This window comes from Lepus europaeus, chromosome 15 (assembly GCF_033115175.1).
Source record: "Lepus europaeus isolate LE1 chromosome 15, mLepTim1.pri, whole genome shotgun sequence".
Taxonomy (NCBI): Eukaryota; Metazoa; Chordata; class Mammalia; order Lagomorpha; family Leporidae; genus Lepus; species Lepus europaeus.
In genome coordinates, this window is record NC_084841.1 from 30060793 (window position 1) to 30085598 (window position 24806).

At 39.3% G+C, this 24806-nt stretch overlaps 1 protein-coding gene across 1 annotated transcript in view; it reads left to right on the forward strand.

Moving 5' to 3' along the window:
* WDR70 (WD repeat domain 70) overlaps positions 1 to 24806 on the forward strand; it is a 300629-nt gene that overhangs the window by 109497 nt on the left and 166326 nt on the right. Inside the window, exon 9 of the mRNA XM_062212004.1 lies at positions 8905 to 8981. Within this exon, the coding sequence (XP_062067988.1) occupies positions 8905 to 8981 (77 nt within the window). The remainder of the gene's footprint in view (positions 1 to 8904; positions 8982 to 24806) is intronic.

Sequence of the window (24806 nt, forward strand, 5' to 3'; positions counted from 1 at the left end):
CAGGAACAATACCTCTAATCATGCTCTGGTCATGGTTTGAAGATGAAATTGTGATGGCTACAATTGGATGTCCTGGTCTATACCTCTGCCACTTTCAAGCAATGAACTTTGTCTTGCAGGAGTTTCATACTGCTGCATCTAAGGGGAGAGAGCTGTAGTCTTTGAGTGACAGTCCAAGTGAACATGATGGCTAGAGCTAGATTGCATTCCTGTGTTGTATCCGTAAGAGTGGTGGCAATGTTAGCATCTGACTTTTTTGCTTGTCCTCTCCCTGTCTTCTGCCAAGATTCATTTGTTGGGGAATTCCCTAAACACAAAGGGGTTTGTGCATTCCATGGTGAGAGAAAATGACATGATTGTGCTGCCACTGTGATCACATAGATGCTCAGTTCAGAAACCTTGGCATCATCTCTGGTCACAGACCCAGCTCCTCAGGGGTTTCTGTTGGCTCTTTCTTTAAAATATGTCCCAAATTTACTCACTTCTCAACACTTCAGTGCTGCTCCCTAGTCAGAGCCTCGGCCAGTTTTCATGTGACCACAGTAATATCCTCCCAGCTGACTTCTTTCTTCTTTGCAACATGCCTTTCTTCACAGAGCAGCCAGAATAACTTTTTAAAAAGTGCTGGCATCCCATATGGGGGCCTGTTTGAGACCCAGCTGTTCTACTTCTGATCCAGCTCGCCGCTAATACACCTGGGAAAATAGCAGAAGATGGCCCAAGTGATTGGGCACCTGCCACCTATATGAGAGACCCAGATGAAGCACCTGGTTCCTGGCTTCTGAGCCATAATGACCACTTGGAAAGTGAACCAGAGGATGAAAGATCTCTCTGTCTTTCCTCTCTCTCTGTAATCTGCCTTTCAAATAAATAAATAGTAAATAATACTTTATTTAAAGTACTCATTTTGAAACAATTTCAAAGTTATAGAAAAGCTGCGAGAATAATACACAGAGCTTTTTTGTCTGCTTTTCAGATTCACCTGTTGCTAACGGTTTACCCTGTTGCTGTATCGTCCCCTCACCCTCTCATCCCTCCCCTTCTCCTTCAAACTGACTAACCTCCCTTTCCCTGTGCATATGCACACACGTATGTATGTGCCTGCATGTATAAATTACATATATATATGTTTAATTTTTCCTAAATTTAAAAAATGAGTTGCAGATACTATTTTCTTTTACTCTTCAATTCTTCAGTGTGGTTTTCCTAATAACATTATGTTGTCTTATATAATATTGATCAAATGTAATATATGTAAGTGAAATTGACAGTTTGATATTTGATTATTGTTTCTAACCCTTATCTATACTCTTGAGAAACAGTGATTTTTCTACTTACTACTTGTTGAGTTCTGTATTTAGTGGAGAGTTAAGCTTTTGATTATAAATAAAATTGAAAGTATGTCATTATAAAAAATAAAAATAAGGGAGGGTGAGAGAGTGAGTGAGGGAAGGTAGGGTAGGTAGTATCATTATGCTCTTAAAACTGTATATATGAATACATGAAATTTATTCCCTTTTTATAAATAAAAAACTCTAAAAATGACTAAAATAAAAATACCATTATCTAACTCATATTCTGTATTCCAGTTTCATAGATTATATCAGTAATCTTTCTGTTTTCCCACATGTTTCAGAATACAATCAAGACCACATTTTATGTATAATTATCATGTCTTTTGTTTTTTTTTAATTGAGGATGTCTCGTGTACCTTTTGTTTTTAATCTTACAGTTTTGAAGATTATTTTGTAAAATATAATGTTTAATTTTATCTGGTTTTCCTCATAATTTGAATCAGGTAACACAATTTTTAAAAACAAATTCTTAGGCTTTTAAAAAAGTTTAGTTTTCAAATTTCTTTGAAAAGCAGAGTGGTGGAGAGAGTGAGAACCAAAGAGAGAGAGGGAAGGAGGGAGAGAGGGAGGGAGAGAGAAAGAAGGAAGAGGAGAGGGAGGGAAGGAGAGTGATACCTTCCATCTATTAGTTCACTGTCCAAATGCCTGCAATAACCAGGACTGGGCCAGGCTAAACCCAGGAGCCCAGAGGCCATTCAGGTCCTCCATGTAGGTGACAAGGACCCAAGTACATGAGCTATCATCTGCTGCCTCTGATGGTGTGCATTAGCAGGAACCTGGATCCAAAGCACTGGAAACTGGATCAGTCGCAGGCACTCTGATACGGAATGTGGGTGTCCCAAGTGACAGCTTACTCTGCTGTACCCTGATGCCTGCTCTAGGTTATGTGCTTTTAGAAGGACTATCACAGAAATCATCTGTTCCTTCTTACTTCGACATATCAGGATGATGTCAATTTGCCAGAGAGAGAGAGAGAGAAAGGGAGAGGAGAGAGAGGGAGAGAGGTCTTTCATCTGCTGGTTCACTCTCCAGATGGCTGCAATGGCCAGAACTGCGCCCATCCAAATCCAGGATCCAGGAGCTTCTTCCTGGTCTCCCATGCGTTACAGGAGCCCAAGGACTTGGGCCATCTTCTACTGCTTTCCAGGCCATAGCAGAGAGCTGGATCAGAAGTGGAGCAGTCAGGACTCAAGCTGACGCCCATATGGTTTGCCAGCACTATAGGCAGCAGCTTTACCTGCTGCTCCACAGTACTGGTCCCACTTCAGTAGTTTTAACATCCATTGATGATTCTTACTTCAATCAGCTATTGCTGTGTTTGCAAAATGATGATTTTTCTTATTTCATCATATATTTTATACGTATCAACTGGCATTCTACTATAAGGAAAAGCTTTCTCTTATGTATTTGTTTATTGTATTAGTATACTCTCAAGGGTTCTTATTTTAGTCAATAGTTTATAGTTTGTTAGTATCAGTATTTATTTTTATGCTGTAACTGTTACAGATTTAGCCAGTAGAAGTTTCTTTTCCCTGGGTTACCCCAGATCAGGGAAAACATATGATAGCTGTCTTTTTTTGTTTTAAAGATTTATTTTTTTATTTGAAAGGCAGAGCAGCAGAGAGGTAGAGACAGAGAGAGCGAGAGCGAGAGAGAGGTCTTTCATGCACTGGTTCACTCCCCAAGTGGCTGCAACAGCCAGAACTGAATCGATCTGAAACCAGGAGCCAGGAGCTTCCTCTGAATCTCTCTCATGTCTGCTGAGTCTCAAGGACTTGGACCATCTTCCACTGCTTTCCCAGGCTATAGCAGAGAGCTGAATATAGCTGAATATAGCAGAGAACTGAATCAGAAGTGGAGCAGCCAGGACTTGAACCAGTGCCTATATTGGATGCTGGCACTGTAGGCAGCAGCTTTACCCACTATGCCATAGTGCCGACCCCTCATATCTGTCTTTTTGGGACTGGCTTATTTTACTAAGTATAATGGTTTGCAATTGCATCCATTTTGTTGCCAAAAACAGGATTTCTTTTTTTTTTTTTTTTTTACAGTTGAGTAATACCCCATAGTGTATATATATCATAATTTCTTTATCCAGTCATCAGTTGATGGACATCTGGGTTGATTCCTTATCTTAGCTATTGTGAATTGAGCTGCAATAAACATGGGAGTACAGATCCCTCTTTCATAAGCTGATTTCACTTCCATTTTGTAAATTCCCAGCAGTGGGATTTCTGGGTTATATGGTAAGTCTGTATTCAGATTTCTGAGGTATTTCTATACTATCTTCCAGAGTGGCTGGACCAGTGTACATTCCCACCCACAGTGGATTAGAGTACTTTCCCCCCACATCCTCGCCAGCTTTTGTTGTTTGTTGATTTCTGTATGAGAGCCATTCTGACTGGAGTGAGGTGAAACCCCATTGTGGTTTTGATTTGCATTTCCCTGATGTGTCTGTTGACAATTTGAATTTCCTCTTTTGTAAAATGCCTGTTCAAGTCCTTTGCCCATTTCTTAACTGGATTGTTTGCTTTATTGTTGCTGAGTTTCTTGAGCTCTTTATATACTCTGGGTATTCATCTTTTATCAGTTGCATAGTTTGCAAATATTTTGCATCTAAGTTCATCAGGGGTATTAGTCTATACTTCTCTTTCTCTGTTGTAGTATTTTCTAGTTTAGGAATTAAGGTGATGCTGGCCTCCTAGGAGTTGGGTAGGATTTTCTCCCTTTCAATTATTTGGAATTGCTTGAGAATAATTGGAATTAGTTCTTCTTTAAATGTCTTCTAGAATTCTGTAGTAAAGCCATCCGATCCTGGGCTTTTCTTTGTTGGGAGGGTCTTTATTACTGATTCAGTCTCTGTCTTGGTTATTGGTCTGTTTAGGTTTTCCATGTTTTTATGACTCAATTTTGGTAGATTGTATGTATGCAGAAATCTATCCATTACTTTTAGTTTTTCCAAGTTGTTAGCATATAGATGTTTGTAGTAATTCCTCATGATTTTTTATTTTCTGTTGTATCCACTGTTACATCTCCTTTTTCATCTCTGATTTTATTATTTTGGGTCTTCTCCTTTTATTTGATTAGTTGGACCAATGGTGTATCAATTTTTTTTTTCCAGAAAACCATCTCTTCATTTCACTGACCTTTAGTGTTTTTTGTTCCAATTTATATATTTCTTCTCTAATTTTGATTATTTCTTCCTCTGATTTTGGGTTTGGCTTACTGTTGTTTTTCCAGGTTCTTGAGATGCAGAGTTAGCTCATTTATTTGTTGCCTTTCTAATTTCTTGATGTAGGCACCACTTGGTATAAAATTCCCTTTTAACATTGCGTTTACTGTATCCCATAAGTTTTAATATATTGTGTTGTCATCTTCGTTCATTTCCAGGAATTGTTTGATTTCCCTTTTGATTTCCTCTATCACTCACTGTTCATTCAGGAATATATTGTTCACTCTTCATTTATTTGCCTATTTTTTAGAGATTCTTGAGTTGTTAATTTCCAGCTTTATTCCATTACAGTCAGAGAAGTTGTATGGTAATATTTTAGTTTGTTTGTTTTTTTTTTTAGTTTGCTGAGACTTGCTTTATGGCCTAGCATGTGGTCTATCCTAGAGAAAGTTCCATGCACTGATGAGAAGAATGTATATCCTACAACTGTAGAATGATATTCTATAGATATTAGTTAAGTCCATTTGGTCTCCATAGCATAGATTAGTTCTGTTGTTTCTTTGTTTTCTGTTTAATTGACTTATTCAGTGATAAAAGTGGGGTGCTGAAGTGCCCCATTATATTGTGACTGCCTCCCTTTAGATCCATTAACATTTATTTAAATAGCTAGGTGCCCTGGTGTTGAATGTGATTACATTTATTACAGTCACATCTTCCTGTTGAATTGACCCCCTAATCGTTACATAATGCCCTTATTTGTCTCTTTTAATGGTTTTTGTGTTAAAGGCTTTTTTTTCCCTGATATTAGCATGGCTATACCTGCTTGTTTTTGCTTTCTGTTAGCATGGAATATCTTTTTCCATCCTTTCACTTTCAGTCTGTGTGTATCTTTGTTGGTAAGTTGCATTTCTTGTAGGCAGAAAAAAGATGGATTTTGTGTTTACTATTGAAAGTTTGAAATGTGTCATGGTGAGGATCTTTCTTTGTCATGTCTATTAGGGGTTCTGTGTTCCTTGTGTACTTGGATGTCTCTTTCTTTCTCCAAATTAGGGAAGTTTTCTGTAATTATTTCATTGAACAGGCCTTCTAAACCATTCTCTTTCCACACCCTCAGGAACTCCTAAGACCCATATGTTGGGTCATTTGATAGTATCCCATAAATCTTGCACATTTTTTAAAAGATTATTTATTTATTTGAGAGGTATAGTTACAGACTGAGAGAGGGGAAGACAGAGAGTAAGGTCTTCCATCTACTGGTTCACTCCCAAATGGCCAGAGCTGAGCTGATTAGAAGCCAGCAGTCAGGAGCTTCTTCTAAGTCTCCCATATGGGTGAAGGGGCCCAAATACTTGGGCCATCTTCTGCTTTCCCACTCCATTGTGGAGAGGTGGATCAGAAGAGGAGCAGCTGAGACTTGAACTGCCACCCACATGGTCTGCCAGCCCTGCAGGTGGCAGTTACCTGCTGTACCACATCCTTGCCCCTCATACATTGTTTTTTAATTCTTCTTCTTCTTCTTCTTTTTTTGGTCTGCCTGATGTATTTCCAAAGATCTGTTTTCTAATTCAGATATTCTTTCTTCTGCTCACCAAGTCTATTGTTAAAGCTTTCCACTGTATTTTTTATTTGATGTATTGAATTCTTCATTTCTAATATTTCAGTTCGATGAGACTGAGATATTGAAGAGAAATCAGAGAATTCTTCCAATGTGTGTATGAACTTTAACTTGTGAATTTGTTTCTCATTGCTTCTGAGTAGTCCTGTGATCATTCTTTTGAATTTCTTTTCAGGAATCCCATCAATCTGTTTGTCTTCACATAGTAATATTGAAGTGGTGTTGTGTGCCTTTGGGGAAGTCATGTTGTTTTCCTTATTCTTGTTTTTTGATTTCTGTGTTTGTTTTTAGTCATTTGTGGAAATACTTGTTGGTTTTCTTCTCTGATGGCTCTTATCTTTGAATTATGCCTCTGTGACTTAGTGCAGTGTGTGCTCTTTCAGTGAATATCCAAAGACGTGTCCAAGGATGTGGTCAGGGTGCTCAGGTCAGTGTTCCAGGGTGGGCCGAGTATCCAGGGTGTCACCCAAGTTGGATGTGGTAAATTACCTCTATTGTCAACAGGGGGGTGGGTATGAGTACCTCTGTTTGCATAATCATATCCTTACCTCCTTTATTCCAAGGTGATCAATGCCTCCCATCAGCCCATGGTGTATGCAAACTGTATTGCCTAATGAACAGCACAAAGAATCCGGGTAGTCTTCAGTTGGAGCACAGACCCCACTCAGTGACCCATGCTAGGCAGTCAGGGAGCTCTGAGCCTCTGGCACTGGACACTGATTGGCCAGAGACCCAGCTACGCCCTGCGCCTTACCATGCACTCAACAGCATTCCCACAGTGTCAGCAAACAAGTCTCCCACAGTCATGGGGTTCAGAGGATCTCTTCCCCCTACTAGCCTGTCCCGTCCAGGGAGACAGCAGAGACATTTCCCAGAGCCAGCTTCCTGTGGGTACTCTAACTTTCTGGTTTGAGTCCGAGATCTTGTGATATATTGAGATGCCGGGGGCACTTCACAGTCCTACATGGGCGCCGAGTCCCCCTGTGAACTCTTAGCCAGACTCAAAGTGGGGCACTTGGATTTTTTTCCTCTGGTAAAATACCTGATTACATGCGCTCTCAAGAGCCCCTGTAGACACTACTGATGTCAAAATGGTGCCTTCTCCCCGCTGTTTGCTGCCTGTCCTTGTGAGGAAATAGGGAGAGAGAAACATGCTTTTTCTATTTCACTGGGTTAGTTTAGTACCCGTTCTCCCATTAGGGCTCCTGGCCGGACTCAAGGACAGTGTGGCCTGCAAGGCTCTACCTCCGGTGATGTCACCGGCTGTGTCATGGGCTGCTGCAGTCTGCTCTTACCCCACGCTCCAAAGTTGGCATATCCTCCAGCTCTCGGTTGCAGAAATTTGCATTGGGTCCTCTCTCATTGCTGTGCGTTCGCACCTTCTACGCTGATCCATGGCTTCCCTCTTCCTTCTGTAGAATTTCCACGGCAGATTTCGCTCCAGCTCTCCCCTGGGACTATACTTCCTCCACTTGTTTTCTGTTATCTTCCTCTCACCTAACGCAGTATATCTTTTCCTATTCAGCTATCTTGGAATCCTCCACAAAGGTTATACATTTATTCTTATAGATGAATTGTAGTTTCAAGGTTGTTGGCATGTTTTTAGGAATTATGACTCTCTACTCCTCCCCCATCTCATCCCAATCTCCAGCCTTAAACTTGACTATTATTTTTTTTTTTTTGACAGGCAGAGTGGACAATGAGAGAGAGAGAGACAGAGAGAAAGGTCTTCCTTTTTGCTGTTGTTTCACCCTCTAATGGCCGCTGCGGCTGGCGCATCACGCTGATCTGAAGCCAGGAGCTAGGTGCTTCTCCTGGTCTCCCATGCGGGTGCAGGGCCCAAGGACTTGGGCCATCCTCCACTGCCTTCCCAGGCCACAGCAGAGAGCTGGCCTGGAAGAGGGGCAACCAGGACAGAATCCGGCGCCTGGATCGGGACTAGAACCCGTGTGCCGGCACCGCAAGGCAGAGGATTAGTCTATTGAGCCACGGCGCTGGCCAAACTTGACTATTTGTAAAGTCTTTCTATTCATATTGTTGTTCATTGACCTAAAGAGTCATGGTTGTTGTTTTTGTTTTTGTTTTTGATAGGCAGAGTAGATAGCGAGAGAGAGAGAGAGACAGAGAGAAAGGTCTTCCTTTTTGCTGTTGGTTCACCCTCCAGTGGCCGCTGCGGCCGGCGCATTGCGCTGATCCGAAGCCAGGAGCCAGGTGCTTCTCCTGGTCTCCCATGCGGGTGCAGGGCCCAAGCACTTGGGCCATCCTCCACTGCACTCCCGGGCCACAGCAGAGAGCTGGCCTGGAAGAGGGGCAACCGGGATAGAATCCAGCGCCCCAACCGGGACTAGAACCCGGTGTGCGCAAGGCAGAGGATTAGCTGTTGAGCCGCGGCGCTGGCCCAGAGTCATGGTGTTTAAAGGAGTGCTTTTCTTTTACAATGTTGTATTATCTTTTCTGTTTTTCCTAAGAAAGCACATCAGTTTTTTTTTGTTTCCCACCCTATTCTACACCTGTTCTGTAAAGACACTGTGCTAATTGCTAGGCTGGGCAGGGAGTGGTACACAAGTGAATTAAAGTAAAATAAACAAGGCATGTTATGAGATATAGTTGAAATCAAGTGATATCAGTTTTGAATTAAACAATGTACTTTTTATGGGAGCCTGAAGTTTTAAACAAACATGATATATTACTCTCTTGTCAGTTTTTTTTTTACCTTTTCTAAACATCTTTTTCTCCCCCTTCTTTTTCTTTATCTTTTTAAGGGTCACACAGCAATGCTTCATACTGGCTCATGGCATCCCAAAATAAAGGGAGAATTCATGACTTGCTCAAATGATGCGTGAGTATTGCTGATAATTCATCTAATACATTTATAACTTTAGGGTTTGTTTTTTAAACTTTTGTATAGGAAATCTTGGAATGCTAGTGTTTATTATATTCTTACTCTTTGATTTCAGCTCATAGTGTAAGTTTTAATTGGATAAATATGGACACCATGAAAATGAAAGTTGTTGGGGCCGGCGCTGTGGCTCACTTGGTTAATCCCCGCCTGCAGTGCTGGCATCCCATGTGGGTGCCAGATTCTAGTTCGGGTTGCTCCTCTTCCAGTCCAGCTCTCTGCTGTGGCCCAGGAAGGCAATGGATGATGGCCCAAGTTTTTGGGCCCCTGCACCCGCATGGGAGACCAGGAGGAAGCACCTGGCTCCTGGCTTTGGATCGGCACAGTGCCGGCCGTAGCAGCCATTTGGAGAGTGAACCAACGGAAGGAAGACCTTTCTCTCTGTCTCTCTCTCTCACTGTCTATAACTCTACCTGTCAAATTAAAAAAAAAAAAAAAAGAAGAAAATGAAAGATGTTATAAAATCCAGTAGATTTTTTTTTATTTATTTATTTGCAAGACAGAGTTACAGAGAGAGGTAGAGGGAGAGAGAGAGGTCTTCCACCCACTGGCTCACTCCCAGATGGCCGCAATGGCCGGAGCTGTGCAAGTCCAAAGCCAAGAGGCAGGAGCTTCTTCCGGGTTTACCACGTGGGTGCAGGGGCCCAAGGCCTTGGGCCATCTTCCACTGCTTTCCCAGGCCATAGCAGAGAGCTAATCCAGTAAATTTTATCAGAGAATACAATGAATTAGATTTATGCGTTATTGAGTGGACCCAAAGGACTTTGAAGTTATGATTAATTATCTGTTACTTTTTATAGTAAAGACTGATTTCCATCTGAGTATCATATAACACAAGATGCCTATTGATTAAATGATTGTATTGAATTTAATAACTTAAAAATTGATTAACTGGTTATTAAGATTCTTTTATATGTTCTGGCCTATGAATAAATACCATTATAGGGACTATCTGATCAACTTTTTCCTGTATTACTTGATTGATTTAGTATTTCAAAAGCATGTACTATTTGTCATATTATAGAGAAAATTACAATGAAAAAATCTAATAAATTAAACATACATAAGTATGATTTAGGTGAATCACTATTGTAGATAAAGAATAACTTTTATTCTTAGATTATATTTTGCCTCTTTTAATTTTATGCTTCATTAATGTTCAGAATGGCTGATTAATTATTTGGATATTTTATATTTTCTGTGATTAATGCTTAGAATAAGAGATAAAAGATACAATTTCCCTTTTAACAAGGAAATTAAAAAATTAAGAGAAACGGAAATCTATGAATCTGTGAATCTTCAAAAAGTTCATGGAAAATGTGAATTATGAAAATTTTATGAATGTGTTTCAAAATTTATGCACCAAAATAAGCTTGTCTTTTTTTTTTTTTTTTAAGATTTATTTGTTTATTTGAAAGAGCTACACAGAGAGAGGAGAGGCAGAGAGAGAGAGAGGAAGAGAGAGAGAGGTCTTCCATCCGATGGTTCACTCCCCAATTGGCTGCAATGTCCAGAGCTGCACCAATCCGAAGCTAGGAGCTTCTTCTGGGTCTCCCACAAGAGTGCAGGGGCCCAAGAACTTGGGCCATCTTCCACTGCTTTCCCAGGCCATAGCTGAGAGCTGGATTGGTAGTGGAGCAGCCAGGTCCCAAACTGGTGCCCATATGGGATGCCGGTGCTTCAGTTCAGGGCATTAACCTGCTGCGCCATAGCACCAGCCCCAATAAGCTTATCTTCTAATCTGTTTTCCATGAACTTTACAAGTATCCTTATGTATACAAATAAAAATGTGATTTACATAGGATAAATCATTTGATGAAAGTTTCCATTAATTCTGTGCGAAACACAAATCCAAGAGATCAGGCCAATTTGAGGACAAAACGAACAGAGGAAAGAGGCAAGGTGGCAATCTCTTGATTTCCCATGTGAACTTGACTTCCCAGAATGAAAAGTATATAATGAAGCAGAACATAGTATATTGTATTTAAAAGTCAAAGTCAATGTTAGTAAAAAACTAGATGGTAATAAGGATAAAAATGCTTACTTATCCAAAGAAGTGTTTTTTCTTGTGACTGTATATGATCTGATTAGAAGCCATTTTATAATTTGAGTTATAGTAGTGTATGGAGAGTACAAATGACAGTAGTGCAATCTGAGTCCTTAGTATAGAATTTCTACTGAGAAGTTTCTAACAAAGTACAAAGCTCTGTCCAGAGGTACTGGTAAGTGAATTAGATCCTTTTTTTTTTTTTTTTAAGATTTATTTATTTATTTGAAAGTCCGAGTTTCAGAGAGAGAGGAGAGGCAGAGAGAGAGAGAAAGAGAGGTCTTCCATCCGATGGTTTACTCCCCAGATGGCCGCAACCTCCGGAGCTGTGCCGATCCGAAGCCAGGAGCCAGGAGCCAGGAGCTTCTTCTAGGTCTCCCACGTGGGTGCAGGGGCTCAAGGACCTGGGCCATCATCCACTGCTCTCCCAGGCCATAGCAGAGAGCTGGCCTGGAAGAGGAGCAGCCGGGACTAGAACTGGTGCCCATATGGCAAGCCGGCACTTCAGGCCGGGGCATTAACCCACTATGCCACAGCACCGGCCCCGAATTAGATCCTTTCATTATTTGAGTAATTTTTCCTTGCTTACTTAGGAATTTGTTTCTCAAGGTGGTTCAAATCTGTTATGACTGCTTCTGCCTCTACATCCAGCAAATTTGTCATATTCACATATTTAACTTAGCGAGTGTTTGGATGCTTATGATTTTATGAGTCTTTGTCATGGCATTTCAAACTGGGGAGGGTATGAGGGTGTTAGGGGCTGACGTGCTTTTCACAAATTCCTGTGTTGAAGCCCAAATCCCAGTACTTAAGTGACTATATGAGCATATTTGGGATTTAAGGTCTTTAAAGAGATGATTATGAGTCTGTGAGGGTGAGTCCTAGTCCGTAGTAGCAGTTTATTTATTTTTTTTAAAGATTTATTTTATTTTATTTATTTGGAAGACAGAGAGAGGTATATTGAGCGAGAGAGCGAGAGCGAGAGCGAGAGAAAGGGGTAGAGGCCTTCTATCTGCTGGTTCACTCCCCGAATGACCATAACAGCCAGAGCTGAGCTGATCTGAAGCCTTGAGCCAGGAGTTTATTCCAGGTCTCCCACGTGTTCGGGGGCCCAAGGACTTGGGCCATCTTCTACTGCTTTCCCAGGCCGTAGCAGAGAGCTAGATCAGAAGTGAAGCAGCCGGGACTTGAACTAGCGCCCTTATGGTATGCCGGTGTAGCAGGCTGGGGCTTTAATCCACTGTGCCATAGAGCTGGCCCCTGGGATATATAAAGAAAAGTAAAGGCCATATGAAGACACAGCAATAGGTGACCATCCTCAAGCTCAGGAGAGAGTAGAAAACAAGCCTGTTGATGGATGTTGATCTTGAACTTACAGCCTCCAGAACTTAGAAAACACATTTCTCTTGTTCCGGTTGCCCAGTCTCTGCTGCTTTGTTATGGTAGCATGTATTAGCCAGCTTTTTGTTACTTTAAAATATGTGAGAGTGGCTTCTTGGGAAGGGGAAGGGAAAGGGAAAGGATTATTTTGGCTTCTAGTTGGAGTTTTACAGTCCAAGATCAAGTAGCTCTTTCAGTCTGGTATCTGGAGGTTGGCAATAGTGAAGTGGGTATGGAGAAATAATCATATGACAAGCTAGGGATCAGAGAGAGACACAGACTGGTCTCCCTTTATAATGCCAACATGATTCAGTTACACTCTCTTAACAACCTACTCCAGCCCAAACAAACACTTCTTGAAGGCCATCCCTCCAGTTGCCATAATTGAATCAAGCCTCCACCCTAATCCAGCCATTAGCATTAATGCATTAACCATTCGCATGAGACCTTGGGGTTTAAACATCTGCAAGACTTTGGAGAGTCAAGTCCTATTAAATTCATAGCAGTAGCACTAGAAAGCTCATAAAGAGTTGGAAAGTTAGAATAATCAAGACTTGTATACATGTACAAACATGTGTGTAGGAATGTACCAAATGATGGAATGTTGAGGGTTCTTTGCTGTTTGAAATCTGTTCCCATTCTGCCTGTTATCCCTTCAGCTAATCTGCTACGGAGATACATTATTAATTCACTCATTTTTAAGCAATTTCTTCACAGTGAAGATAAATACTACAACATAGGAATGATACGATGTCAATAGAATTAACTTCCTTCCCCAGACCATCTTTGCCCTGAGGCCTACAAATTCTATCTTACTCTCAGTGATCAGTTTAAATGCAAGGAAGGTCAGCCTACAAATTTTTGTGATGTTCTTAGAGATTTCAGTTGAAAAGCTTCATGACTTTTCAACTACTTGTCATCTACTCGATGTTTTATTATGAAAAATAAGTAACAATTACTGTTTTCTTGACTAACTTATATCAAGTTATTGGCAGATTACAAAAGTTTGGAATAATTCTGTTTTTTTTTTGTCATTAGAAATTTCAACATAAGACTGCATGGAATATTAAGATTTATAACTAATAAATAACTCACAGTTGATCATAATCTATAGCCCTAGGATAAAGCACAGTAAAATATTTTAAAGTTCAAGGACCCAGAACAAATATATTTGAATGACTGGAAGAATGCTTGATGTTTGGTTATAAACATATGGATTTTGCTATCTTTTCACAATGAAGAATATTAACTTTCTGGTAAACCTTAAAATGTTGAACTATCCTGCAGTTGATATGTCATCTATTTTCTACTAAAATTTTTTCTATAATAGCTAAAATTGTTAGATTTCATCATCATTTCACATTTTTTTAAATATATCCTTTTATGTAGTTTTAAGTTGTGTTTTCTTTTCAGTACATTTTTATTTATTTGAAAGAGAGACACATACACACAGAAAGAGAGAGAGAAGCAGAGATCTTTCACTTCATGGCTTACTTCTCAAATGCTTACAATAGTTGGGGCTGGGCCAAGCTGAAGCCAAAAGCCCAGAACTCAATCTGGATCTCCCGCATGGGTGGCAGGGACCTGAGTATTGAGCCATCATCTGCATTTCCCAGGGTGTGCTTTGGCAGGAAGCTGGAATCATAAGTGGAGCCAAGACTCAAACCCAGGTACTCTGATATGAGTTGCAGGCATCACAAGTGGTGTTTTGACTGCTGCACCATGCACTCACCCCATAGTTGTGTCTTCAAAAATAACTTCCGTGGACACTGGGATTGGAAAGGTGCTTCATGATGCCTTTTGTAGTGAGGATGGTGTATCTGATAGTTCATCATTCATTGTGAAACTGTGTTACATGGTGTGATATTTTCTTTTGAAAAATTCTCAATAATCTATTGAGAATTATTAGAAAAAAAATGATGATTAAGGTACATATAACACAGCTCCCAAATGCTTTCTTACCTATTTGTTTGATAGTACAATCCTTAAATTCAACACATTATTCTTGAACACCTGTGTGCAAGTAAAAATCAAGGAATCTGAGAAACAGAATGGTGTCACCTGCCATATAGTCAAGTCACCTCAACTTTTCAAAAAGGGAAATGGAGATGTTCTTGTTTGCAGAATAATCTCTTCACTCTAAGGGACAAAACCCCTATTCACTGTACCCTGTACTTCATGGAGTCTTATGGAAGAATTTACTAGTTTTGAAATAAAGGAAAAGCAAACTCTTAGAGTTAGGAGCTTGTGAATTTTTTTTTCCCTTATTAACTAATGAATAATGAGCCAAAAAATTTAGCTGTAGGGAATTGCTTCTTTTTTTTTTTTTTTTGGAAGAAGAGGAGGAGGGGCTTTGAAGAAAGCTTTGAATTGTTTGCATTTCAGGAAAAGTCTTGAATAATTTCCAAATACTTTGTTTTTGACTATTGTGAATTTTTTTTATCATCTCCTCAGCGTTTGTTATTTTTATTTTTCTTAGTAACTTATTGTGAAATGTTTATGCATTCATAGAGGTTTTTTAAAATTTAAAAGCAATTTTTAAGAATTTATTTTAAGCTAATTGAAAGGCAGAGTGCCAGAGAGAGAGAGAGAGAGAGAAAGAGAGAGATTGAGAGAGCTTACATGATTACATCCCTGGGTCACTCCCCAAATGCCTACGACAACTGGGGGTGGGCCAGGCCAAAGCCATGAGCCGCGAATCCCATCTGGGTCTCTAGACCTGAGTGAGTGGCAGGGCTCAAGCACTTGAGCCATCATCTGCTGCCTTCTAGTGTGTCCATTAGCAGAAAGATGGATCAGAGGGGAGGTACCTGAACTTAATTCCAGGTACTCAAGGTGAGGAAAAAGCAAAAAAATAATCTAACAGTCATGGGGAGCAGAAATATGGAAGACTAGCTAGGCAGTGGCAGTATCTTTGGTAATTAAAAAATAAAAATAAAAAACAGAAACAGAGAAATAGAGTCTTATGCTGGAGTGAAAGAGAACTGCTGGATGTCACAAACTAGCCACAGGTCCTGTTTGTAAGCCTTTGTGAACAGTGAACTACAAGCAATGAATAAGTCTTTGCAGTTTAGAATTCTGTGATAGCCAGCAGAAGTAAGAACCAGGGACTTAAAAAAAAAAAAAAATCAAACTGAGTCTCTGTTTTACTCCAGATTGCAAGGGCCTGGGAAAAGTCAGTCTGCACATGGAATATTAAAAATATTCACTGGCAATGGCAACAGATAGGATAGGGAGCTTACAGGAAGGATTGCCAGCATTGAATGCTTGAGAGAACCAGGAAAAGCTTCTCGTGGGTATTTCATTATGCATATTGATGTAAATTTCTTTTGTGGAAAGATAGAGAATTAATGGTAGAAGAGATGGACTTACTGGAGAATATATGGAAATCCGAATTTAGGCCCTCGCAGATACTAACATCTAGAACATACAAAATAAATAGGGAACCATGATTAGATGATTTTACATATGAGTAAAAGACATGCTTTCATATTTAGGTTTTATTTTAGATACCGTGAAATGAATATTTAGAGGTACTAAAATCTAGTTAATTTAGTTTCTTTTGAACAACTGCGAGTCATGAAATATCAGTATGATGAAGGAAAAAAAGGGTAAGTGCTGCCCTAAATTAAAGGATGATGGCAGGTATTATACAAACCATGTACTTTGTGAACCTTTATTTGATCTTATTTCCTCCCAAGAAAAGAAGAAAGGAAGAAAGAAAGGACCTGCTGAAACAACAATGGAGATACATTTTTGGGACAGCTGGAGAAATTTTAATATTAGATGACATGACAGGCTAAAGAAAAAATGACCACAATTCTTTATCTTTCCTTATATCCATGCCCTTTGCAATATGACTTTGCAGCTACTCCCATTAGGGGGTAGTGTGTGTGTTCCCACCACATGAATCTGGGCTAGCCACAGAATGTGGGAAACATGATGATGTGCCAGTTCTGAGCATAGGTTCTTAAGAGGTTTTGTGTGCTGCTCCTCTCTTGGAACCATGACATTGCTATCTTATCAAGCCTGGCTGCCTTTCTGCAGGGCTGCAGGGTGAAAGATCCGGTACGGGGGAGAGTTCATTTGTCCCAGCTGAGGCCATCCTAGAACAGCTTGTGGCCAGCCAACTCCCAGACTTGTACGAGTACTCAGCCTGGATCAGCACAGCTGACCACAGACAAGATAGTTAACCCCTAGGACAGAACCATTTAGCTGACTGGCAGACTTACATTGTAATAATATATGCCTGTTCTTTTAAGCCAGTGAATTTTGAGGATAATTTGTTATGTGTCAGTTATAAACTGAGACAGATGATATTATTGAATTTTATTATGCATAATCATAGTTGTGAAGGTAAGTGAATTTGTTCTTAAAAGATGCTAGCTGATGAGTAGGTGTGAAACATCAGGAGATACACCTGCATTCCATATCATAGTGCTTGAGTGTGGGTCTAGGCTCTGCTTCTGAGTCCAGCTCTCTGCTAATGCATAAGCTATGTTGCGGTAGATGTTGGCTTAAGTAGCTGGTTCCCTGCCACCCACTTAGGAGACCCTGATGGGGTTTCTGGATCCTAGCTTTGACCTGGCTCAATGCTGGCTGTTGCAGGCATTTGGGGAGTGAGTCAGTGGGAGGAAGCACTCTCTCTGTCTTTGATAAAAATAAAAATCTAACCTACTTTTAAACAGTAGAGCAAAAATAAAGTGTGTGCATGTGTGTGTATGTATACACAAGTATATGGAGAAAGGTTGAGAATAGTGACAGATTGTTGCTGTGTATGATGTTTGTTATAGTATTTTAACTTTGAACCTTTTTTTTTTTTTAAATTTTGGTAAGATTTATTTATTTGAAAGACAGAGTTACAGAGAGGGAGAATGAGAGACAGAGAAATCTTCCATCTGCTGGTTCATTCCTGAAATGGCTGCAAGGGCTGGGGCTGGGGCTGGGCAAGGCCAAAACCAGGAGCCAGGAGCTTCATCTGAGTCTCCCACATGGTTACAAGGGTCTAAGCACTTGGGCCAACTTCTGCTGCTTTCCCATGTTCATTAACAGGGAGCTGGATCAAAAGTTGAGCAGCCAGGACTTGAATTGGTGCTCATATGAGATGCTGGTGATGCAGGCTGTGCCACAGTGCTGTCCCCATCTTTGAGGCTTTTAAAAATAAAAATAATCTGGAGAGTTTTCTTTATATTAGTTTATTTGGATGTCATCCCCTAGTGCTATCTTTTTGTCCTCTAAAAACTGAATAAAGGGTCATGAAGATTCCAGTTGTACTTCATTTAATTGTCATCTTTTCCCCACCGGTCCCCCCACCTCCCCACCCCACTTTGGTATTTTGTCAGTGTATTTTAAGTGTCTGCACATTAGTGCTGGTTCACATGGTGAGTCTAGTGGTCAGGGAGTGTCTGCATTGGGTTATACATCACAGAATTTCCCATGTGTGCCTCTGATTGCTAGTACCTTTCCATGGGGAAAGGGTTCTTTAGTTTTCCGCTTTGAGAGTTACAGTGTCAAGGAGCATGCACATTAAAGACTCCAAGAAATACATGAGTACAACTAAACAGCATTTGCCAGGCATATTGATACAGCTCTTTCTCTCTCCCCATAGCCGGTAGCATCTGTTATAGAGTAGTGGTCCCATGTATCCATTTTTAGGAAATGGATGTTGCCACTAGTAAATGCTTTTGATGATAGGACTGAGTAAATCATAAGTATTTTAAAATTTGGTTGTAGCTTGTAAAGAATGTAGTATTTTTGGCAAGTTTGGGCATGACATAGTGGATACAGAATGTGTATTTTGTGGTCTGAACCAGAGGGACTTGGTAATCACCAGTAGCTTTGAGTGAGGGATTTATCATGCCAAAGTGGATGTGCGGGTTTCGCTCACATCTTGATGAAAACATCTATTATTTGAGCATGTATGAAGCATGTTGGATCTCACAAGCTATTTCTAGAATGCTCCTGGGCATGTTTCATTTGATTTGTATAATCAATTACATATGTAAGTATAATTATACAGTTCCCCAAGGAACATTGATTCACATAAATGAATCTCAGAAAAATAAACTTTTCTTTAACTTAAACTTTTTTTTTCTCCATTTTGAGTATTTCAGGGGAAACCAAAAAAATGTAGTTTGCTATCTTATTCATGAGAGCTTTGCATACAGTTTAACATCATCATAATTTATAAATTATTCTATTGTGGTAAATATGCTGCTGAGAGCATAGGCCTATGTAGGCCTATTTTGTAGCTTTTTGAATTCTTGACTGCTATTTTTATTTTTAATTTTTGGTTATTCCTTTTCTGTTAGTTGTTTCTTCTCACTGATGTTGGTGCCGGCTTCCATAGAAATAGCTGTCTGTCCTTCAGTTTCCTTCTTCTGATAAGTGGGGGACAAGGACTGAGTAAGGGTGGCCTAAGGTTTTTAGAACTGGTCCAGAAGAAGGAATACGCAGTTAGGGTCGTGTATGATTTTGTTGGCACAGGGATTTTTGCCATCTTCTTTGGCTTCAAGGAGGCTTTGTCTTGCTTACTTCCTGGTTATGGGCAGGATTTTGTACTGGCCTGGCTGCCAAGTAAGTAAGGTGGTGTATTCATAATGTTTTTTTCTTGGGGCTACCCTCATAAAAATAGAAAATAGGCTGTTGGGGTCATATTCTTGAAATAACCGGTATAGCTTTTTTCTAATTTATTTGATCCTTTAATTCTAATTATTTTAACATAATCTCATAGTTTTTTATTTTAAAGCCTTAAGGATGCTTTTGGGAGCTATCTGGTTAGCAGCTGCAAACATTTTAAAAAATCAATAGCTTTAGATTTTGTTTTCCTTGTGTGGGTAGTTTAAATACAAGGAATCTTCAAAAAAGTTCCTGCAAATATGTGTTATGGAAAAGCTATTCATAGATATCAGAATATTTCACACTGAAATAAATATCTTTTAATTCCATTTTCCGTAATCTTTGAAGTACTCTTATATTTTACAAATTTTAAAAAAGTATTTGTTGGCCAGCGCTGTGGCCTGTGGCGCCGGCACCCTGGGTTTTAGTCCATTGGGGTGCCAGGTACTAGTCCCTGTTGCTCCTCTTCCAGGCCAGCTCTCTGCTGTGGCCCAGGAGGGCAGCGGAGGATGGCCCAAGTGCTTGGGTCCCTGTACCCGCATGAGAGACCGGGAAGAAACACCCAGCTCGTGGCTTCAGATTGGCGCAGCGCCGGCCGTAGTGGCCATTAGGGGAATGAATCAGCAGAAGGAAGACCTTTCTCTCTGTCTCTTTCTCACTGTCTATAACTCTCTCACTGTCTCTCTCTCTCTCACTAACTCTGCCTGGCCAAAAAAAAAAAAAAAAGAATTTGTTAATAGAAGCGTCATACAAGACAGGTAATTTTGGAGGAAAAATTAATCATATATTTTAAAATTCATTTTCTTTGTAAGTTCTAGTGATTAATAACCCACTCTCAAATTACTGCTGTAATTGAGGTATGCATATTATGGTGTTAGTTGGATTTAGCTCCAGGTGGCAAATTGTTTTTCTGTAAGCCTGAATGTAAGAAAGATGGAAATCTGGCCGGTGCAGTAACGCAGCAGGTAGAGCTGGTGTCTGCTGTGCGGGCATCCCATAATGGCACCGATTTGAGTCCCAGCTGCTCTCTTCCTATCCAGCTCCCTGCTCATGTCTGAGAAAGCAGTGGAGGGTGGCCTGAGTATCTGGGCCTCTCCCCATGGGAGACCTACAAGCAACTCCTGGCTCCTGACTTCGACTTGGCCCAGTGGTCATTGCCACCATTTGGGGAGTGAACCAGTGGGTGGAAGATCTTTCTCTCTCTCTCTCATTCTCTCTTGGTAAATCTGTCTTTCAAATAAATAAATAAATAAATCTTTTAAAAAAAAGAGAAAGATGTAGATCTTCTTTTAGTTTTATCATAAATATTATTTGGTTCATTTAAGTTCCTTTCAAAATAGTTTGATTTTACTCAGCTCTGTGTCATTCATATTATTAAGAGAATCACATAGTAGGTAAAAAGTTTGTAAGTTTAAAAATAATAATAGACTATTTCAGAATTACCAGAATAAATTATTTTTTTTTAAAAAAGATTTATTTGTTTATTCAAAAGAGTTACACAGAGAGAAAAGAGGCAGAGAGAGAGAGAGAGAGAAGTCTTTCATCTTATGGTTCACTCCCTAATTGGCCTCAATGGCTGGAAACTGCACTGATCCGAAGCCAGGAGCCAGGAGCTTCTTCCTGGTCTCCCATGTGGGTACAGGGGCCCAAGGACTTGGGCCATCTTCTGCTGCTTTCCCAGGCCATAGCAGAGAGCTGGATCGGAAGTGGAGCAGCTAGGACTCGAACCGGCTCCCATATTGGATGCCGGTGCTTCAGGCCAGGGCGTTAACCCACTGTGCCACAGCGCCGCCCCCTCAATGTTTTTAAAAAACATTTATTTTGTTTATTTAAAAGAGTTAAAGAGAGAGGCAGAGATAGAGAGACAGAGGTCTTTTATCGGCTGGTTCACTCCCCTAATGGCCACAGTGACCAGAGCTGGGCCAATCCGCAGCCAGGAGCTTCTTCTGGGTCTCCCCCATGAGTGGCAGGGCTCCAAAAACTTGGGCCATGTTCACCGTTTTCCCAAGCTGTTAGCAGGGAGCTGGATCAGAAGTAGAGCAGCTGGAATTGAATCTGTGCCCATATGGGATGCTGGCGTTGCAGATGGCAGCTTTACCCACTAGCACAGCAGGAGCTCCTAATAAGTCCTCTGAATTAATTTGCAAACAGTGCATCAAAAACAGTCTGGAAATTTAGTAATTGTTATATTTTGGTTTTGTGATTTAAAGTAGTTGGATCCTAGTCTAAAGTGTAAAAGCACTGGAGGCAGAAGAAGATGCATTTTCAAGCTTGACTATAACAATGAATCGTATATTACTGTACTGACTTGATCCAGCCCACTAATAAACCTAGTAAGTAATATCTCAAAACAATATAACAGGATTTTTTTCAAGGTTTGAAGTAGATGCCGAATTATTACTGTCATTTTAATGAGATAGGAGTTTATTGAACAGACAAGTTTTTATGTTTCAGCGTTCTAATTTTATGTACAGGGCTGCTGCTCTTGTGCTTGAGTAGCTTTCATTTAGTTTATAATTTCCCTAATACTTTCAGTTTACTTAGATATATTTTTTCATCGGACGTTTGTAGTATAAAACTTTACCATATATATCTAGAAACAAAACAATTAATGTTACATTAACTCTGATGTAAGTTTTATGTAGTTTTTACTTAGGTTTTGTCATGTGTTTAGTATTGCCATGTGTCATGAGGATTAGAGACTGAGGAAATTTTGATAAAGTTCTGGATTTTTGAATACTCTATTTGCACGTTTTTCACGGTTTGTATTCATTAAATGATTTTTGCTATGGAAACATCAATACTGAACAATAATTCTTGTTAGGATTGTAAACTATAGAGGATGCTCATTACTATTTTCTGTATTTTGCAGCCATATGAAAAACATTGTTGATACCATCATTAGTTCAGCTATGTTACATCTGTTTAATTTTTAAATATTTGTTTATTCATTTATATACTTATTTTTAAAGAGGAATGTGGAAGTGTCCAAAGAGTTGGAAGATAGAGTTGTGTACTGGCATCCCATTAACAGAGGATTTGATAGAGGGTAGTTTGAATTTCTTCTGGGGATTTCTAGGCCAGACAGGGTAGCATTGGTACAACCAGTCCACTCCACTGGTGACTAACTGAATCTGTATGTGTGACTAATACACTAGTACTCTTGTGCTGTTTAGTGACCCTTTTGGACATTTATCCAGAAGTAGTAGCATATGAAGAAGAGTGTTGTTCCTATGAAACTTTATGTGTTGAATTTTAATTGTAGTAATAGGAATAAAACATATTTCCATGTTGCGGACTTTGTAATTGTTGAAATTTGTAATTAAAATGTTTCTTTGTTTTGACTCGGATTTTTCTTCTGAAAGACTTGAGTACTCTAATGTTTCCTTTTAAAATTATCCTTCCATTTCTTTTCTAAATTTCCATGATTTGCTACATGGTACATTTATTTATGTTTTTGTTCTAAATCCCTTCTTTTCTATTAAGCCTCATGAGTCTGACAAATCTTTTCTTAACTTTGAAAAAACTGTTACCTTATCTTTTGAGTTTCATATTGATGGGATAATGAAGTTAGAGTGGCAAGTTAACAGGTTTCTTTTTAATGAAGTGTGAATAATGAGCTGCCTTTTCCATTACTTTTTTCTAAATGTAAGTTTACATAACTTAGTGAAACTCTTTATGTCTCATAAACTATACTTCCTTGTGATAATACTTATAAAATTTTTCTTGATGAAAATGTTAGCTTTTGTTGCTGCTTTGTAAAAAGTGCTCCAAGTGAAAACAGTTCACTTTTCTGTGGATGATAATCGCAATAAATAGACCATAAAATAGAAATATTTCATAAATTATTAATGACAGTCTTTCCTTACATACATATTCTTAGTGGGCAGGGTTCTGTTGTCTTAGAGCAAGGGAAAAGTTATTTTTGGAATGCTGTATTAACCGACAAACACATCTAGCACAGACCTATTTAATACTTCATGTGCTTACTTAGGTTCTGCAAATCCAGTCAATAGTTGTGTCTTCATAGAGAAAATAAGGCTGACAGATGACGATCTTTCCAGCAAAAAATTATGCACATAGGTTTATCTCGACATAGAATAACTGAAAGAGCAGGTTAGCTTCTTGTTTACACCATGTAACTATGTAATGGTTAGTAGTTATCTTCTTGTCCAGGTGTGTTTAATTGTCCCAAATAAGCAATGTCATTAATCTTTTTCATAATCTGTGACATGCTTTCTTCTTATTTTTTAGAGAATGGTGGATCTTTTGCAAATACACAATTTTTAGCTTTCTTAATTCCATTCTATTCTTTTTTTCTAAACTTAAAATTTCCTTTTTATTGAAAATAAAAATAACAGGGCAGAGTGTTACACACTACTAGAATCAGGCAAACAAGAAGAATATTTCTGCTCAGCAGAGACTGTTATCTTCTTCCCTTTCATTGCACACATTGAGGATAGCTGCCAACAGGTATCCAACAGTTACCAACAGGTAACTTGGAAGAAGTAAAGAGAGTGTGAAATATTTCCGCATTCACTTTGCCAGAGCTAGGCCCATAATGCATTCTGAGTTAAGCGCTTCTTGCAGCAAGTCACACAAGGACCCTAGTTAAGTGCTTATGACCAGTTTTCCCTACATTTTAATAAGTTCCTTATACAGGTCTCTATCATGCTTAGATTTTCTGATAAAGGACTCATCTCTATTTGAAGTGCAGAGCCATTTAAAATATTTTACTCTGAAGGCAAAATTATTTACCATAATGTTACATCTTGCCACAGTTGTTAAGTATCTGTGACAGATGGCAATACTGAGTCCACATTCAGTTAAAACAGAGGCTTTCAAATATCAAGTAGAAAATTAACTTTTCTAAAACAAGGATTTTCCTAACAGCCTAAAAAGCTGTCATAAATTGCTTAATTATTTTTAAATAATGTAAGGGTGACTGTGGTGTAAGCATTATGGTCAGTGTGTATTCTCCTAATTTAAGGGATTAAATACTAGGATTTTGACTATATCCTATTTTGGGGGTCTGTTCTGTACAGGGTAAAAACTGACTTATATAAGCAAATTTGTTGTTGCTTTTTCTGGTCAAATACCAAAAAAGTTAGGATGTTAATGCCAAATTAAGACACTGAATGTGTTAGTTCTGGAGGAATGATAATGATAGAGTTCTCAGGGGAAACCTATTTGCTAGTTCTGTGGATGTAACTAACAGTCAGTTACTTTTTTTTTTTAAGTTCAACTGTAGGAATATAGTTATTCTTCCCACCATACCTGCTCTCCTACCCACACTCCCACCTTTCCTCCTCCTCCCTCTCAACTTCCCAGTTGCATTCTCCATTCAAATTCATTTTCAATTAACTTTGTACACGGAAGACCAACTGTATACTCAGTAAAGATTTCAATAATTTGTGTGCACACACATACATACACACACAAACTATTTGAGAACTAGTTTTACAGTTAACTCTCATAATACAACTCATTGAGGACAGAGGTCCTGCATGGGGAGTTAGTGCACAGTAATTCCTGTTGTTAATTTAACAATTAACACTCTTATGTATGACATCAGTGACCACCAAAGCTCTTGACATGAGCTGCCTAGGCTATGGAAACCTTTTGAATTCACAATCTCCATAAGTATTTAGACAAGGCCATAAGCAAAGTGGAAGTTCTCTCCCCCCTTTAGAGAAAAGTGCCTCCTTCTTTGATGGCCA